The sequence below is a fragment of the Coffea eugenioides genome, chromosome 10 (genome assembly GCF_003713205.1).
Source record: "Coffea eugenioides isolate CCC68of chromosome 10, Ceug_1.0, whole genome shotgun sequence".
NCBI lineage: Eukaryota > Viridiplantae > Streptophyta > Magnoliopsida > Gentianales > Rubiaceae > Coffea > Coffea eugenioides.
In genome coordinates, this window is record NC_040044.1 from 1,788,490 (window position 1) to 1,808,610 (window position 20,121).

The 20,121-nt window shown below is 36.0% G+C and overlaps 2 protein-coding genes and 1 pseudogene across 2 annotated transcripts; 2 read left to right on the forward strand and 1 right to left on the reverse strand.

Annotated features, from left to right (window-relative positions):
* The first annotated feature begins 1,158 nt into the window (after positions 1 to 1,158).
* Positions 1,159 to 9,800, forward strand: LOC113748923 (V-type proton ATPase subunit a3-like). Its single transcript, XM_027292523.1, has 18 exons — positions 1,159 to 1,529; positions 2,222 to 2,266; positions 3,796 to 3,918; positions 4,105 to 4,212; positions 4,344 to 4,454; positions 4,569 to 4,742; positions 5,186 to 5,323; positions 5,453 to 5,560; positions 5,680 to 5,787; positions 5,896 to 6,044; positions 6,567 to 6,720; positions 7,380 to 7,540; positions 7,640 to 7,846; positions 8,062 to 8,245; positions 8,342 to 8,425; positions 8,526 to 8,719; positions 9,226 to 9,285; positions 9,390 to 9,800. Exons 1-18 carry the CDS (start codon positions 1,401 to 1,403, stop codon positions 9,592 to 9,594), a joined length of 2,442 nt encoding a protein of 813 aa, XP_027148324.1. The 5' UTR covers positions 1,159 to 1,400; the 3' UTR covers positions 9,595 to 9,800.
* A 1-nt stretch (position 9,801) lies between these two features.
* On the forward strand, positions 9,802 to 10,830 carry LOC113749194 (annotated as a pseudogene).
* Positions 10,831 to 11,314: 484 nt separating this feature from the next.
* LOC113748924 (probable cysteine protease RD19C) lies at positions 11,315 to 13,755 on the reverse strand. Its single transcript, XM_027292524.1, has 4 exons — positions 13,214 to 13,755; positions 13,009 to 13,128; positions 12,056 to 12,299; positions 11,315 to 11,912 (listed from the first exon to the last, which is right to left on the reverse strand). Exons 1-4 carry the CDS (start codon positions 13,706 to 13,708, stop codon positions 11,641 to 11,643), a joined length of 1,131 nt encoding a protein of 376 aa, XP_027148325.1. The 5' UTR covers positions 13,709 to 13,755; the 3' UTR covers positions 11,315 to 11,640.
* Positions 13,756 to 20,121: the final 6,366 nt, after the last annotated feature.

The window sequence follows — 20,121 nt, forward strand, 5'->3', positions numbered from 1 at the left end:
TGTTAGATGACTTTACACCAATGGGTTTAAGTAATAAAAAAATATAATAGATAACTAAAACTCTACTCTTTAGTAGTGAGTAGGGCTGCAAACGAACCGAACCGGTCACGAGCGGCTCGAGTTTGATATTGATTAAGCTCGAGTCGAGTTCGAACTAGCCAAATCGAACTCGAGTTCAAACTCGATCTCAAAATATTACGCTTTATTCGCGAGGTCAAATATGTATATATATTTTTTATTTTTTATTTTCATAGTAAAATTACTTATATATCCCTAATTTTTAATTGTTTATTAAGAAAAAAATTATTTTATTCATTTTTTAAAAAAATAATTATTTTTTATTTTTTTGAGCTCGAACTCTACTTAAATTTGAATTGAGCTCCAGGTTGAGCTTTAAATTAGCAGCTCGTCGAGTTCAAGTTCGAGTTCGAGTTCAAGTTTGATAAAATTAAGTCAAGGCTCAACTCAATTAGGTCAAATCTCGACTCGATTCAACTCGTTTGCAACTCTAGTAATAAGTCATGAACCTATTAAGTAATTTTGATTGACCTTAAACGTATTGCTTATTTGTATACGGGTGTGATTGAACCTTAAACATTGTATACGGGTGTGATTGAAATTGAAACATATTTCTTATATCAAAACTAGCTTACTTAATGAACACCTCATTAAGGCTTCTAAGGGAAAACAGGGAAAGGGGATTTTTTATTTCCTTTTAAGTGCAAGTAAGAGATCTCAAATCAGAAACCTCATAAGGAGAAGGAAAGGCTTTATATACAATTGAACCTACCAACTGAAGTTATTGTAACCCTAACGTTAGCTAGGTGTTTGAGATAAAAGGAATTCTTCTGTTTCAAAAAGGCCAAAGAAAAAACGGTTCAAACAGAATTCATGGACTTTGGACTTTGCATACATACAAGACAAGTCCACACCATTCATGGGCCAAATAAAATGCCCATATCCGAATCCCAAATTTCAAATATCCTTTTGCGGGCTTTTGGTCCCCACCCAAAAGAGAGTAGCCAACAAAGGAAGTTTCCAACGGCATTTGACAACGACGTGGTTGAACGTTCGGTAGAATATCACCAACGAGGCAACCAGAAAAAATATAAAAAAAACTCAGAGGAAGCAAAACATTGCGACATGCTGGCACAAGGACAGAGCACTTTTTTAAATTCCGGCCAATCAGAACGAAAGAAGAAAAAAGAAAAAAGAAAGTGCGGTATTTTTAGAACGTGAGAAGTCATAGGGCGCGTAAATTCCCCTCCGATTACTTCCTCTAATCGGAGGGATCATAAATAAAAGCGCGTTCTGCATTTTATTCGTTTGTTTTTCTAGCAACATTTCCTGATTGGGAAAATAATATAAATTTAAAAGGAAAAGGATTAATCGAAGAAGGAATGAGTTCTCCGACGATGGATCTGCTGCGGTCGGAGCCGATGCAATTGGCGCAGTTGATCATACCTATGGAGTCGGCTCATCGCACAATATCGTATCTCGGTGATCTCGGCCTTTTCCAATTCAAAGACGTAAGCTGCACGCTTCACATTTTTAGTTTTATCTTCATGAAATTTTGTACTATTTTGTTTTCCTGTTTTTCTTCTAGTTTAATTTTCCGTTCCTGAATATTTTTGTTTTATCATAAGCTTGATAATTTTCTAGCTGCATTTTGCTCTTCTCATGACTATTTTTTTCGTATGTATCTCTGTTTTGGTAATGTTTGCAATTTGATAGTAATTAGAAAGAGGAATACTAACTACTGGTTAATCCTATGCAAATGCAATAGAATCAGTAGCTTGGATTGTAATCAAGGGATCAGATAATCTAGTATTGGATTTTAATTGTGTCATCAGATTATCTACTAGTTCATGTAACTACATTGCTAGGTTGATGCTCAATTCTTTTTTGTTGGCGTATGTGGATTATTGCTGGTAAAAGTAAGCAAAATAATCAAAATGCAATGTGGAAATTAATGTAGAGTTCAGAATGATTAACAAGTCCTTTGCATGTACCTTTTTCTTTTCAATATTACCCTTGTTGTCAATCTATCTTTGTAAACATTGAAGTCATCTTGTTCGGTATCAGGATGTGGATATCCTAAGATTTAATCGTCTTGTTTCTTTTGTATCTATGTCAAGATTCAAAACCTAAAATGTTCTTGAATTGCTAACTTTTCCTTGTTTTATACAAAATATGACCTTCTTTTTGTCTGCTTCACCAGCTCAATACTGAAAAGAGCCCTTTCCAGAGAACATACGCTGCTCAGGTTTGTTTTAGTTCTATTAATGACCTCTCACTAAAATTTGTTTACTGAATCTTTGCCTATTTCAGCATATTTGTGTCTGTAGTGGATCAACTAAAATGAACTTGTAATGAGTTTATTTTGTCTTCAGTTTAATCCATGTACATTCTGTTGGAGTGCCTTTAATTCATTTTCGTTATTATCTTTTATATGGAACTTTCAAGTGATCTAGTTGGAAGTTATAATTAGGTTTACATTATCCCTTTTTCCATAGACTAGAGAATGGGAGATGATTATGTTGTCAAACTACTAATAATAGGTTCCGGAGAAGAACAATGTCTATCTTAGTCCTATCCTTTGATGAGACTAATGGCTTCGTGAGGTTTCTCTACTGTATCTGACATACTTGCATACTTTCTAGCAGCACTAACAGTGAAAGTTGCTTTCTGCAGCTTTTGAGATTGTCAACATGCTGTTAATATTGAGGAATTTACTTGATTGCGTAGGTTTGTCGATAATGAAAACTTTTTTGCAGATGATATTTTTTAGCTGCTAAGTCCACCTCCAGCTCATGCATGATGTACCTTCTACTCCGTGGGATATTTAGCTAGTTATTGAAATCAACTCAAGATAAAATCTTTGTCTACTTTAAGTTGAACTTGTTTTATGTTGCACAGACTCTACACATCTATAGAGTTTCACTTTTCTTTTAATATGATCGGCATAGTTGAAGAAACTCGTCAGTATAGTCTTAAGCTAATAGAGTGACATTTTTGGGTTTAATATCTGCCAGAACAAAGATACCTCTTTCATCCCCATCTTACTTTCTGAGAAGTTTCACACGTCAACTTAAGGGTTTAAAATTTGGTGGATGAAGTGCAACGAAATCTAACTATGTTTGGGTAATCGTAGCAAGAGATTGAGTGAAGTCTTATAGGCTTTAAGACCACCCCCATTAAAATGCAAGAGTGACTATGAGCGTGGCTTAAGAAACTGGAGAAAAGAGATACACAAGTCAGTTTTTTGTTTTTGATAATCCCTGACTCTCTGGCCATGTTGAACTGCTTAGATTAGGACAAATAACCTTCCATTCTGCAGCCATGCCCAACACTAAGACTTGGTGTTTTCCACATCTTGACGTCCTTTCTTTTTCAATTTTGTATGAGCTAGTGCCTTCTGGATCTTCTTTCTTTGCTCAGTACACTCTAAGGCATCCAACTTCAGTAAAATTGTTGGATGGAGAGATCGAAAGGAATGACATTCTGTTGCTGAATAATCTTTTTGTTTTTCTTTTACTTAATATATACTTCTCTGTAATTTATCAGTATTACCTACGAAATTATCAGATATATCTCATATAACTCCATAAGTGGAGGAAGAGTAGTTTCTTTATGTATAGATGTTGAAGTATGCAGTTTTCATTGGGAAGTTAAAGTCTAAGATCTTCCTCTGTGATCACGTTCATTAATTAACTTTTGTTTGTAGAAATACAACTGAGTTTTGCATGATCTTTATTTTCATACTAACTAATTACGTGAGTGCATGGTATGTAGATCAAAAGATGTGGAGAGATGGCACGTAAGCTTCGTTTTCTCAAAGATCAAATGACAAAGGCAGGCTTTTCACCTTCATCGAGGTGTAGCTTTGACACTCGTGTTACTTTGGATGAGCTAGAGGTTAGTTAAGTTTTGACTCCCTGTGCTCACTGTATGTGGTGGTCATTGATGTGATTAGTTATTCCAGCATTTGCAACAGTATCATCAACATCAATGACACCAGTTACAACAGCTGCAACAATATAATCATGATCACTATTTTTCAGTTTTTGGACAAATTATTCACCAGTGTAATTGGAATGGTAGGTAAAACTTGGAGAACTTGAAGAAGAGCTTATAGAAGTGAATGCCAACAGTGACAAGCTACAACGGTCACACAGTGAGCTTTTGGAGTATAAGCTTGTTCTGCAGAAGGTAAGGCCACGTTGCAGGCCTTTTTAGTTACAATTCAAGCAGGAAACTATATATTTTCAGTTGTTTCTTATTTTTGCACTTTCTTTCCCAAACCTGTGATCTTCATTACTTTTCAATCTTGGTCAATTCAGGCTGGTGAATTTTTCCATTCAGCACAAAGCATTGCTGCAGCCCAGAATCATGAATTTGAAGCAAATGTTATGGGAGAAGTATCTATTGACAGTCCTCTATTACTCGAGCAAGTAATTTTGTCTGATTTGACCTTATATAGTTTTCTCAAGCTAAGACATTCAGTTATTTGTCAAAATTTTCTTTCTAGGAAGTATATTTTGATTGTCAAGTTGAATATTGACTAGGAAATGTCCGTGGATCCATCAAAACAAGTAAAGCTGGGTTTTGTTAGTGGCCTTGTAGCAAGGGAGAAGTCAATGGCTTTTGAACGAATTTTATTTCGTGCAACTCGTGGAAATGTCTTTCTAAAGCAAGTGGCTGTGGAAGATCCTGTTATTGATCCTCTGTCAGGAGATAAGGTTGATACTCGATATTAGAGCTGTTTGCCATGTTCTTATCTTTTGGATTTGATTGTGGATGATGTCCCATATCTCTATGTGCATTTTTGTTTCCTGTGATATAGAGGTTCTCTGTGCTTTTGATCTGCAGTGGTGTATAATGATAGGTTTAAAGGTATGTTTGATGGACTATTGCAATAATTAAAATTTTTTTTTCTTATTGTTTTCTACCTTTTAGTCTGCAAACTATTTTTCCTACAGTAAAGGGGCGGATGAAAACTAATGAATGAAAATCACATGAAAAAAGATAAACATAGTTCGAAACTATCCGATACCCTGCAATATCTTGTTTCCATAACCTGCAATTTTTTCCCTTTTGTTGCATTCCTTTTGTTATCTTATTTAAGTATAGTCCTTTTATGTATTTCATTTGCATATATGTAACCACCGGATGCTAATTTCAGATTGAGAAGAATGTCTTTGTTATCTTTTACTCTGGGGAAAGGGCAAGGATGAAAGTAACAAAGATTTGTGACACGTTTGGAGCAAATCGCTACCCATTTACAGATGATATAGCCAAACAATACCAGACAATATCTGAGGTATGGTTTTCTATTGAAGAGGATTTAGGTTGATCATACCATCTCCAGTTTTTTTGGGATGTAATGTGAGCTTTTCATTGGTCTTTATGTTAAGAACATGTCTGAGATTAATTAAATTGCGATATTTAGGTATCTGGAAAGCTTTCAGAGTTGAAGACCACTATAGATGTTGGACAACTTCAGCGAAGCAATCTTTTACGGACTATTAGCTTTGAATTTGAGCAATGGAACCTTTTGGTTAGTTTCCTTTGAATAAATAGTTGGTTTGATGTTTGCTCTCCTTGCATAGAGGGCTTGTATTTCCTCAGTTTGTCTGGCAATCCTCTTAAATCACTGAAATTGCAATGCCTCTAAAGGTGAAGAAGGAGAAGTCAATATATCACATTTTAAATATGCTGAGTTTTGATGTGACCAAAAAGTGCCTTGTGGGAGAAGGCTGGTGTCCCATCTCCGCAACAGATCAAGTAAAGTTATCATAGTACTTTCAATGGTGCACTTTCTTTGTTACCTTTGCAAGTTTTCTGAAACCAAAGTTTTAGCTGTAACTTATCAAATGATATTTGACTTGGCAGATAAAAAACACACTGCAGCAGGCATCTTTGGATAGCAACTCCCTAGTTGGAGCTATATTTCAGGTCCTGCAAACCGAGGAATCACCACCTACACATTTCCGCACAAACAAATTTACTTCTGCTTTCCAGGAAATTGTTGATGCATATGGGTAAGTAATAATAGGAATTGATCTGACATTGAGATATGTGAAAATGAAAACTATGTTAAAGGTGATATGCTTGTTGCTTTAACAATTTCAATTGTGTGTTGTACTTTTCTTGGAGTCTGTCATTTGGATTCAGGTTTTGCAAATATTCCTTGAATCTCCTTTCTTTCAACTGTTCTAGAATGTACTTGATTCTCTAATGTGAACCTGCTGAAATGACTTTGATATTTTTGTTTGGGTACTTATGTGTGAGGCCAAGGAGTATTAATTCTAGGTTTGCAAATATTCCTTGGACATTTTTGCTTCGACTGTTCTAGAATTTATGTAATTCTCTAACATTTTCCTCGTGAACTTAACTTTCTTATTTTTATTAGGGTATTTATAAATGAGATGAGAATTTGTTTGGGGGGGGGGGGGGGTTTCTGTTGCTTTTAATGTTATCATATAGTGTTTGAAATTTACTTGGCCAATGCCTCTGGTAATTTTAAAGTTCCCTAGCGATGATTTTCTAGAAACTTTTTACAGGGTGGCAAAATATCAGGAAGCAAATCCTGGTGTTTTTACTATCGTAACATTTCCCTTTTTATTTGCCGTTATGTTCGGAGACTGGGGGCATGGCTTATGCTTGTTTCTCGCTACATTGTATTTTATACTCAGGGAGAAGAAATTGTCCCACCAGGTAATTTTACATTGTTTCTGGTTCTTATTTTTCAAGAGTTCAATTGTCTAAATGTGCATCTTGGATCTCTCAACTATTATGGCTATCTAATGTATCGCAACCTTCATCAGAATATTACATAATTTAGTGCAGATTAATATGTTCTTTTCGCAAAGTTGTGTTTTATTTTTGATTCCTGTGTTTTTATAACTTTAGCCATGCACAATTGATTTGGTGATCCTTTACTGCATTGCCAGTGGAAGAAACAAGTTACTCGAGAGTAGTTATTATGTGATAAACTCTCAGAATACGGGGATATTCTGAAATAGCTTTTATGGCTCAGTTAGAGCTGAAAAATTTGACGTGGATGTATGCCTCTTGCTTTTCAATTACAAAGTGGCTGGAGCCTTCATGCACTAGACTTTATAAGTTACATTCTGCGTGGCATGGTTCAAGGTTCACCATATGTTTCAAGTAAGAGGTGGATGTGAATGGTAATGCTTGAACAGAAAAAACTATCAGAAAAGTTGGCTGCATGTTTTATGATGTAGGTGATAGGGTATTATATATTAATATTAAAGCTTCACATCATACAGTGTATAATATGCTAAATCAGCTATTTCATGTTTTGTTACATATCTTTCTTGATTGGATAATTTTTGTTGATTTTATATCAACAGAAGCTTGGAGATATTATGGAGATGGCTTTTGGTGGTCGTTATGTTATTATGATGATGGCACTCTTCTCAATATACACAGGATTGATATATAATGAGTTTTTTTCTGTTCCTTTTGAACTTTTTGGACGTTCTGCTTATGACTGCCGAGATTCTTCATGCAGGTGTCCAATTGCTACCTTAACTTCTAGTCACACACCCCCACCTCGAAATTAAAAAGTAATAACTATTCGCACAATCCTTTAACTCACTGTTCTTTTCAGGGATGCATCTACAGTGGGCTTGATTAAGGTGCGTGGCACCTATCCTTTTGGTGTTGATCCCAAATGGCATGGTACACGCAGCGAGCTACCATTCCTCAACTCTTTGAAAATGAAAATGTCCATTTTACTTGGCATAGCACAGATGAATCTCGGAATAGTTTTAAGCTATTTCAATGCAAAGTTCTTTGGGAACGATATAAATATCTGGTAAGTTTAGATTCCTGAATATGTGCTGCTGCTTGTATTGCATGTGTCTATTTCATTCACACCATGTAGTGCTCCAATTGTAAGTCTTTACAGATGCATCTGGGCTTTTAATTGCATGGTAGCACAATAGAGCTCGAATATTTGATGTTGTTGTCGTGATTGATAAATATGTGCTTTATACCATAATATTGGCTCGTGTTTACATCCTTTTGCAGGTACCAGTTTGTTCCCCAGATTATTTTTTTAAACAGCCTGTTTGGCTACCTATCACTTCTCATAATTGTGAAATGGTGCTCCGGTTCCCAAGCTGATCTCTATCATGTAATGATATACATGTTCTTGAGTCCTACTGCTGATTTAGGTGATAATCAGCTATTTTTTGGCCAGAAATATCTCCAGGTTTTACTTTTATTTTGATGAATAAGTTCTTGGGACCAGTTCAGGTAGAGAAGAACTCTGACTCATTTCATGTATTCCATTCTACACTATCCTCAGATTCTTTTGCTATTGCTTGCGCTTGTTGCTGTTCCATGGATGTTATTTCCAAAGCCCCTTCTTTTGAAGAAGCAGCACCAGGAAGTATGTTCTGAATTAATTGCATCGCCTCTGTTAAGTTGGTAGTTTTTACTCTGTTGTCTTCCTGTCGATATCTATTTACTTCCATAACATGCTTTCTCAGAGACACCGAGGACAAGCCTACAGACCTCTTTATAGCACTGAGGACTCCTTTGAACTCGAGATACAAAGTGATTTACATGGTCATGAGGAGTTTGAGTTCAGTGAAGTTTTTGTCCATCAAGTAATCCATACAATAGAGTTTGTTCTTGGAGCAGTCTCTAACACAGCTTCTTATCTACGTTTGTGGGCACTTAGGTACATATCTGAGGCTGTTGAAAATTTTATTTTAATTAAAATACATAAATCACTTGCTTCTGGAGAATCTCTTCTTTTTCCAGTATGACATTTGATGTAGATTATGAAGTATTTCGGAAAACTCAAATTCGGTGGGAAGTTGTTCTTTGCCCAAGCATGAATGAAAGAAACAATGTTTGCAAATCCCTAACAAATGAATGAGCTCCCTGTTGTATTCACCCTGGCTTTTTTTTTTAAAGGTAGTTTTGTGTTCTTAATAATCTTAGAACCATGACAAGGAAAGTATGAGAAACTTTTAGGCTGTTTGCAAATCCCAATTATCCTTTTTCTTTAAACCTATGCCGAATTCTATTTCCTTAAGTTGGATGTTGACATGTTGTCTTGAAATCATAACTGGACTACTCAGGAATCATTGATAAATGCAATTCTACTCTGATCATATTCATTCAATCTACTTTATGCTGATCTAGTACCACATAATGATTGGAGCATTGTTGGTTTTGCAGTCTTGCACATTCAGAACTTTCCAGTGTGTTTTATGATAAAGTTCTGCTTCTTGCTTGGGGGTAAGGATCTCCGTGATTTTTTTTTTTTAAAAAAAAAAGCTCCTAAAAATCTTGTAGAATCTGTTTTATGACTCACGTGAGGTTCATTGTGATCATGGCGTCAGGTTCAACAACGTCATTATCCTCATCATTGGGATTATTGTGTTTATATGTGCTACTGTTGGTGTATTACTGCTGATGGAAACCCTGAGTGCATTTCTCCATGCCCTGAGGCTTCACTGGGTAGAATTTCAGGGCAAGTTTTACGAGGGAGATGGTTACAAGTTTTATCCATTCTCATTTGCATCACTCAGCGAGGATGAGGAATGATAGGAGCAGTTTTTTTAACATGACTGAGTTTTAGATGATTCATTTGTGAGTAGACAGATATTAGAAGTCCCAGAGGAATTGCTGAAAATTTTCGGAGATTCAATTCTCTAAAGCACGCCCTTCCGGGTCAATGTAGTAGTAATTGTTTTATGGTGAATCCCGCAGGCTAGCGGTCATATTAGGTCTATCCGTGGAAATTGTTACTAAATGGGCAAAGAGTTCCGGTGGCCCTCAAATTATTAGCCGGATGAACTTTTGGCCCCCAAACAATTAAAAGTAAACTTTTGGCCCCCGATCTATCTAAAGTACAAAATGTTAGACCTTCTGTCAAATTCAGCAGTTAATACAGACGGAATCTACGAACACGTGAGACCCGAAATACAAAGGGCATACGAAATGGTGATTCTGGGGTGCTCTTCTGAAGCGGACGCAAAAAAAGGGCATTGGGTTGAAGGACTATTTGAGGGTCGTACAGCCCTTGGAAGCCGAGGCTAGGGAGTGTTACTTTGAAAATACAGGGTACAGCAGTGATGAATTCATAGAGATGTTGGTTCTTGACAGTTGTTTCATTCTGAAAATCTTTCGAAAGTTTGGAGGGTTGGTGCCGGTCGATCCAGATGATCCGCTTACCTCGATGTTGATCCAGATGTCGTGGGTGTATGCTTACCCCGATGACGAAGGATCAGGGCCGTCTTTGGGCCGATTGACTCTAAATTTCTTCAACAATGCACTGCAAAGGTTTGAGCTAGTTTTGGCCAGATACAGCAGCCTCGAACTCGAACGCAAGCATTTGCTGGACTTTCTTTGCGAAAGCTTCAACCCCCTGGAACACGGCGAACCTAAACCCGATGGGTTTCTGAACACTCGCGTAATCGAATGCGTCTCGCATCTCTCGTACGCTGGAATTGACCTTAAACCCAGCGAGGAAGAGAGCTTCTTGGCCATAAAATTCAGGCACGGGGGGTAATCGAGATGCCCAGAATTGCTTTGGATGATTTCATGAGCTCGTTTCTATTGAATTGTGTCGCCTACGAGCAATGTCAGGCGGGTTGTTCCAAACACATGACGACTTGTGCTACATTCTTGGATTGCCTGATAAATTTGTCCAAGGACGTCCAATTTCTATGCGATTGGAACATAATCGAGAACTATTTTGGGACAGATGCTGAAATTGCCAAAAATGCCCTTCGTATTTCGGTGTGCTTCTCACGTAGTCGTAGATTCCGTCGGTATTAACTGCTGAATTTGACAAAAGGTCTAACATTTTGTACTTTGGATAGATCGGGGGCCAAAAATTTACTTTTAATTGTTTGGGGGCCAAAAGTTCATCCGGCTAATAGTTTGAGGGCCATCGGGACTTTTTGCCCTTACTAAATTGATACTCATGATGCTATGAAAGGTATAACCACGATTTATGGCCCCTAGGATTAAGTTGTCCTGACACCCGTCATTCGCTGTTTTGTGAATGAAAGTTCCATTTATTTATCTAAGAGAAGACTTTGCTGCGGTTAATTTCTAGGTAAATCCGTCTTTAAAGGTTGCATATTTGCATATTGTCACAACATTGGATATCAAATCTGCTGCAAAATGTACGGACCTCTTATCCAACCTCTCACAAAGGGATCACAACCCACACCATAAAAGAACTTTCTGCCCATTTTCAGAAGCAGACTTAAAAATAATTCTCAAACTAATTACGCGCCATGGTAGTCAACAGAAGTTACAGAACTTCAAAGTGCATCCATATTGCCACGAAAAAGGAAAAGAACAATAATAATTGGCACAACGGCAATAAAAAATTAAAACCGCTATTCTGATATACGTCGAGTTCTAATTTAAACCATTTTAGGAATGTTTGTTGGAGCCTCGAGGTGATACCATACAGACCATCTTCTAGAATACATTAATGGAAAGTAGTTCCTATATACACAATACCCAAATAAGTTCATATTTAAGTACAGTACCAACAAATGAAGATCAATGACTTGATACTGAGTTGATGTGTGATAGTACCACCAAATGAAGGTTCATGACTTAATACTGAGTTCATGTGTGAACGGCAGCCACAGATGAGACCATAGAATCAACCCCGCACAAATTGCGATCAGCCCTACAGAACTTGTAGTAGCCACTCTCTCCCCAGTTTTCACCCCACGAGTTCTTTATGATCCAGTAAGGCTTGTCCTTGAGCCGGATAGGGGCGTAGCCCGCAGCACCATACCCAACTAAAAGCACCCCGTGATCCTGGCTCTTTGAACAAATGTATGGGCATGAAACCCCTCCAATATATGTCTGCATCCAGATTGCATTGATCGCAACTGCAGATGGGAAAAAAAAAAATAGAGGAAACAGTATTAGCATCTGTGTCGTCAACTCCCAACTAATACAGAAAATTTCACTTCTCAACTCTCTCCCAGGCAGCTTACTCTGGGGGTGTTCAAGTATTGAAGTAGCTGATTACCTGCAAGAGGGCCATGCTTCACCAGATTTGCAGCAATCTGATCTTCGTCGGTGGAGACAACACTGAAGTTGGACACTTTAGCAGCAATTTTGCTCTTCTCAAATTTACATTTCTCATCCCTGCCAGTGTAAGGATAATCTTGCTCACGTTCAACTCCACCAGATTTCAGTATGTACTCGAAGGCATTGTTCATCAATCCGCCATTACAACCAGAATCACATGAATTATATTCCGCTGGATCGCACTGCAAAAGGTGAATGCTAAGTCAATTAAGACAACACTACATCAACAAGCTCAATATCTGCAGATGGGCATCATAATTTCCTCATTACTACACAATACACATGCTAAGAAGACCGACCAACCAATCTGGGCACAAACCAACATCGACCCCATGTCCAGGAACAAAAAGCAATCTGACCATACCCTCAAAATGCACAAAAGCTTAAGTTCATTTATATCGCGTATCTGTCTTCAATTGAAAAGGAATTTTAGTTTCACATAAGAGATTCAGAAACATGCTCATCAACAAAGGGCACCAAGGTACTAATAAGATTATGCAGTATATACTTTATCAAGTCAAACTAGATTACATCCTGTGGTCTTTATGCGAGGCAGACAACAACAGTGAAGATAGAGATAAAAATACATAGAATTGAGAGTTGATCGGTCACAAAAGTTCATACTTCAAATTAATCTTGTCGTGAGGCAGAAACCTTCAAGCTAGCAACATCTATCCTTTTTCAGTTAACCAATTTGAAACAAAACTATCATCCAGGCCCTCCAATTTTTGTACTCAGAGATAGACAGAAAAATTTTTTGAATCTTGGAAATATGCATAACAAAATTACTAATTGATTATCTAGCTACTGATCAGAGATAGGTTTCTGTCCAATAGTTCTTTATCCATTATTCAGACCACATGCAAAAGTCAACGCGACGAAAACTCAAACCTCATGGTCACAATCCACAAGCTGCTGCTCGCTGAGGCTGACTAGCTCTCTGGTGGCCAAATAGTGCGCTCCTTCCAACGCTCCGGTTGTACTGAAGGACCAGCATGATCCGCAGGAACCCTAACAAACACCCAAACTCCGTCAAAGTCATTGGACGAAACGTTATAATAGGACTCACGAGTGACTAAAATGAAGCTAACAATACCTGATCTTTGACGGGGGTGACGGCTCCATGGTCACGCCAGTCAAAATCAGCAGGAAGATCGGTGGTAGGGAGGATCGGAGCCTTGTTAGCATCGGCAGGGAGTCTGAGCCGTCGCTTGTGCTTATTAAGTCCGAGGTGGTTACGCCGGAACTCGGACGGAGTGAGGTCAGAGAACCTAGTAACGCCGTGGACGGCGGAAGGGTCAAGGAGCTGGTGGCGCTTAGCACGGCGCAAGTTAGCCTTGAAAACCGAGAATCGGTAGTCGTGCTCCTCCTGCGTGGAATAAGTCTTGCCGTACTTGGTCTTGAAGAGTGAGAAATGGTGATCTGCGTTCAGGAGAGGATCAGCATCATCGCCGTCCGATGTTACGACCTGTCTGATCAACGGATCGTCTTGGATGATGGACGCGGCTGCACGGTCGCCTGCCGCGGACGCAACCGCAGAGGATAGCAGAGTGAAGCTGAGAAGAAGAGAGAAAAGAAAGAGACGATCCATTGGACTTGAAGAGTGCACTGTGTAGTGGATCAGAAACGTGAGATGGTTTCCATGGATGTAGGGATGGGATTATATAATGGGTGCTGGAGGACAGTAGGTGGAAATAAGCGAACGAGATTTTGCAACGTGGTCCGGCTTTATTACTTTATTGTTGATATTTTCGCGCTTGGATCGGAAGGTTATTTAAAATAATTACTGTATCTTTTTTATAATTATGATGTGTTATATATAATATTAACAAATATGTTTATGATGCAATAGGTATTTTTTTTGTAAATAATTCCTATTTGTCAAGCTAAGCTTTGAATAATGGACTAAAAAAATAGAGGAATGGCTTGCTATCCTATTTGAATTGCTATATTTCGTGATCATATTTTTTGATCATTCTTTCGACCTCATATACATCAAATTGTAATGGTATTTTTTTTTTATAAAAACTCCTAAACAATCCAAACGGGTGCAGATTCTAGTTTCTTGATGGGCTAACCTTATTCAGTGGTCAATTCTTAATTTTTTTTGTCATTATTCAAATACATCAAATCGCAACAATACATTTTTCTATAAAAATTTCTAAAATAACAAGCCAAACGGGTGCTCTTAAATTGTTTGGATAAGGTATTATTTGAAATATTATTTGGAATAATTACTGTAGCACTTTTTTGTGATGTGATGTATGTGAGATAAAAAGGTGAGTTGAGAATATAAAAAGGTGAGTTGAAAAATGTGTTTATGATACAAGCGAAATATTATTTAAGATAATAGAGTACTATCCAAACACTCTTATGATACAAGCGAAGTATTAATGTTTATTTCATTCAACGTCACTTTCAAAAAGAAAAGCCTATTGATGACCAAGGTTGCTAAAGAAAACCTTTGCACTCTATGCAAGTGAAAAATGGCAGTAAAAGAATTTGCTTAGTTAATAAGTTATCAAAGCTTTCATGCAAGGAAGTTTTGGACGTTCCCCTGCCAAGATTGACTAATGCTTATACACACAACACAAGCGTGGTTACCTTTTGACTTTTGAGGGAAAGACAACTATAAAGCTGGATTTTTTTCTGGATTTTTCTGGATTGCATTTGTTCAAAATCCCGTTTGGATTGCATTTTTCTAGATTTTTTGTTGAAAAATTATTTTAGCGATTTGATATATATGAGATAAAAAAGTGATAGAAAAATATGTTCACGGAAAACGAAATAACTTTTCTGAGAAAAATCGCAATCCAAACGGGGATTCAAACAATTTATCTTACCCTATCTTCCGATATAAGCCATTCAAATCTCTTTCGAAGCATACTTCACGAATGACGTCTTGCACCTGCGGCCGTGGAATTCCAGGAGGGCTATGCTATACTAGGACTGTGTTTGTTTTGAGGGAATAGGAGGGCAAAGCAAAGAAAGGAAGTGGAGGGATAAGGTTTTTAATATTTGGATTGGATTTTGAGGAAGCAAAGAGATTTTGAGGAAGCAAAGAAAGGAAGTAGAGGGATAAATTATTATATTTTTTTTTAATCTGCCTTTCCTCTAAAAGTGGACGAAAACAGAGGGAAAGGATGTCAAAATTAATGAAAATCATAACATTTTCTAAGAAACTTTACAAATTAAACTTTTAAGTTATGGATAAAAACATAATTAACTCGTAATAATTTTATTTCCCTTCCTTTCATAATTCAAACAACGTGAATGGATTCCAATTTCCTCTCCTCTCATTTCTTTTCCTTTCCACTGGAGTTCTCTCATTTCCTCTACTCTAATCAGACGTTGAAAAATAACTATGACAGGCACACAGAATTCAAAAAAACAAACTACACAAAAACTACAATCCCAATCCCAACTGTGTAAGGTGTATATCTGTCCGGAAAATCCACGGACCCAGATACCCACTGCGTTAGAAAAAAAAAAAAAAGTATATCTGTCCGGAAAATGGTGCTATGACATGACTAATAAGCGAAGACTAATACACACGTAAAATACAAAATACCACCCTATGCTTTGGCTTACATACACTTGAAGTCTTGAACTCTCCTATAATTTAGCTAGAAACCTATAAATAGACCCCTATATAATTGTGATTAAAGTGATACCATTAGATCTTCTATTAGATTTAACGATTAAACTTGAATACTCAAACTTTTCAAATAAAATTACCATAGAATGACAAAATCACCTTCAGTCCAAGCTTGATGCAATGTTCCAAATAAAATTCAGTAGCAAACCATACTTTTAAAAAATTTCAACGTAAAAATGAAATTATAGAATAAAACTTATATTTGTTTCATCTTCAATGCTATTTGTTAGACCGCTACTGTCATGATAAAAAGTTCAAATGTGTTTCGTCTCGTACAAAAAAAAAAAAAAAGGCAAGAACAAAGTACGGTGACAAGAAAAATCACAGAAGCAAATATAAATTTTTTGTTCCTTCTTATCATGATGGTAGGAGTCCAACAGAATACTGAAGATGAAGTAAATATAAGTTTTTTTTTTCAAAATTTTGTTTTTATCTTAAAATTTTTTTAAAAGTATAGATTGTTTCCAAAATTTCATTTAGAACATCATAATCCTACATAGAAGGGTGATTTTGTAATTTTGTCGTGATTTTATTTAAAATATTTGACTTTTTAAATTTGACCGTTAAATTTAACAGAGAACATATCAATTCTACTTTGATTAAAATCACCACATTTTTTTGCCTTTCTAAATTTTTTTTTAGTATAAGTGGTAGGTTTTGAATTTAAAACTTTCAATTACACTCATTTCTTCCGTACTATTCAATCCATCATTCTTCCCACAACGCATGGGTTAAATTTTACGCTTCCAAATCACATAAGGCCAAAGCATTTGACAATCTCAGCCTCTTGCTAATTAATTTGCTAGGTTAGTCAATATTAAGGAATTTGAATCGCATCTGGTGCAGATATACACACATACACACACTTATGGCTTTAATGCAAATTGAAATGTAACCAATATATACGGAATGAACAATCATCCGTGGAGAAAAGGACCAATTACTTTTACTACGTGATTCCATTTATGTGTAACTTTTTTTTTTTTTTTTTATGGATGTTTGACTTGTTTTACATGCAATTGCGTACATGTTATCTCTTTTAATAGCAATATGATTAGCTTGTCTAACAATAAATATGTAAAATTTTTGGTATTAACCCTTTTCACATAAAGAAGAATTAAAGGACCTTTAATTCTCATTCAGTATTTAGTTAACTCTCCAAAAAGCAGCCTATTAGTAGTATCCAACTATTAGTTGCCGAAAGAATGCCTTGGACTCTATATGCATGCATGTAATTAGGACTGGTTTAGTTAGAGATGGTCTTACTGTTTCTACAACTACAATATATCTCTTGCATCTAACATGTATGTTTATAGAATTTCATATTAGTAGTTACGCTTCAATATGCACTTTGTTACCCCAAGAACCATAATTAGGGACCATATACTTTAAATGGATAATTAACAATACTTGTCTGTTTAAAGATTCACACTTAATTTTCACTACTTTTTGCCCTCTATCATTAAATTTTAAAAGAAAGGAAAACTTTTGTGGAAAAGAAGACAAACAACTTCATTGTGTCTAATAATATAACTAACTATATGATCATATGATCTCTGGAACTTCTATTATTTTCCTCTAAACAACCTCTTGTAGCTGAAATATGCATTCTAATTATAATTTTGTAATTCAACGAATAGTTTAAAATTGTTAGGATTTCATTGCATATGATACATAGTGTGGGTATGCAGTTGAGCATATAAACTGATAAACACGTAAGGTAGGACGCATAAATAATTGTCAGACAACGGAAAATGCATCTCTGAGAGGTTGCCCTCTCTGTACCATATCCCAAAGTAACATATTCTGTTTTACCCCTCCCTTCTCCCCTTGTATATATATTATCATCTTCCCACGTTCTATCACCTTCTTTGACCCTTTTCAGTACAATATCAAAATATAACATTCGGCCCAGATTCACACGGAGAGTCGTTTTACTAGTGGGAAAAGAGAGAGACAGACGAAAGAAGAGAAGATAGAATGAGTGATCACGTGCCCCAAAGGTACTGGTTAAGGATATCTTGGGCTGCCCATTTCATTTTCTGCGTGGCCCTGCACATCCATTGGTTCATCAATCGGGCTGGATTCTTCGAAGGTTGCTTGGGATATCTATGGGAATGAAAGCTCCTTCTTGCCATGGTCATGTTTCTCGTGCCCCTCATGGCTCTGCAATACGCCATCTATTTTCTTCTTGCCGAATTTCTTGAAGTTTTGCATCTGCATGCAGGGTTAATTAAAGGCTCTAGCCAAATGGTTAATCCAAGAGACATATGACAGGAAAAGAGAATTTTAATTGATTTTTACACTTTTTATATTCTTCACCCCCATCCTTTCCTTTTTATTCTGACAATCTTTACTATAGTAGCAATAATACTAATTCACAAAGGCATGACTTGCGAGCTCCGTTGAACCCACAAGCTTCTTACTAAGGCAAATTATACGATCACCAACCGATTAAACAAGTGACATATAACAGTTTTATAATTTTATTTGTGATTTGTACTAGAATCGTATGCGACATAACACTACAGTTTTGGACATTACTCTTTAATAATAATAATATTATTATTATTATCTCTTTCCACTTTCCAGTAACATGTTATTTACCCAAATATTGCCTTTTCTTTTATTGAAATTTTTTTTTTCGGGTTTTAGTAGGCTTCCAGAAACATAAAAGGGGACTTATAGGCCCTGTTTGGTGTTTGCGTTGCTTTTGATAAAAAAAAAACACCTTTTGATGCTAGAAGCACTTTTGAGGTGTTTAGTGAATATTATTTCATAAAATTAGAAGTTGAACATTTATTGTTAAAAGCACTTTTAACAAAACCTAAAATTTGATGATTTTAGAATAGTTTTTGTGTTTTAAAAATAAAATATTAAATTTAATCATGTATCCAATATTATGAACTAAATAAAGAGATAAATATATTTAAAATTTTTAAAATTATACATTATTCAATACAATAAGTACTTATTAAACTATATATCCAAACAATATACTTAAAAATCCTAGAACGCTTCATGAGTGCTTTGATTAAAAACTCTATTAGATTAAATACTTTTTAATAAGTTATCGCAAATCCAAATGGGTCCTTAGCTTATCTAGAGTCTAGATTAGTTTGTATTTTTTTTTTTGTAACCTAGAATATGCCCTGACCTGAACTCCTTGGACCTGATCCGGCACACAAAAGCGGATGGCAATGCCATGGCCCCACACAATTTTCACCCGAGCAAGTCACAGGTGCTCCAAGGAGCAGTTTTGATCCCGGAATCTAGACTAGTTTGTATTGCTTCTTTGATTCCAGAAAGGGGCAAAAAAAAGGAAAACTTATTTTGTCTCCTTTACCAATATTCGTCTTGGCCTCTCATTTTCCAACAAACTCCAATCTTCTTCATCTCCATTTCTTTTACCTGTTTTGGATCAATTTTAATTCTTATTTTGCGGGTAACTTTGGCTCTTCAAATGGGAAAGTTTGGAGGCCATGACCCCTAATATGGTGATTTCAGTTTTTTTTTTCTTGCCTCAATTCTGTAAATTGATTTGAAGTATGGAAGAGGAACTATTTTTCCTCCAACAATCAATGTTTATAAATTTTGATTTTTGGAAGAGAATAAGAAGTAAAAGGAATAAAAAAAATAGGATTATACTTTTGGAAGTGGACTTGTATGACTCTGGAAGTCTATTAAGAGCAACATCATTTTTAAGTTTGAATAAAATAAATAGTTGCAAAACTATAGCCCTTTCAATAATACCCTCGTATTAATTAAGTAACTGCTAATACCTTCGAACTTCACACTCTGATCCTAAATTTGTCCTAAACTAATACCTTCTTCCGGGGGAGGATATGGGAACGAGATCATATAATTGGCTCCTAGGCTGCAGTAGGTACTAGGTAGGCATAAAAGAATGAGATTTTACAACGTGGCGACGCTTTATTCCTTTCCTATTTACATTTTGCCAAGCATTTGATGAATGGACTTAAAACGGCTCCATTTGGATCCATCAATTTTTCAAAAATTAGTTTTTCAAATATTATAAAAATTTTTAAAAAATATTCTAAATAGTATTCTAAAAAATTGTCTAAATTTTTTTTAATGTTTAAAAAATATTCCAAAATATATTATAAAAACTCTACTACTCTTAAATATCCCAAAATATATTCTAAAAATATCTTAAAATATACTCTAAAAACTCTGCTACAATAAAATTTTTCAAAAATACCCCGAGAAACAATTAATCCAAACAGAAATCTTGTTATCAGTGTAGTATGTACAAGATTGGTAGAATCAAGAACGCTGTGTATGTATACCGCATTACATAGACGATAAGAGTAAAGGACCAAGAA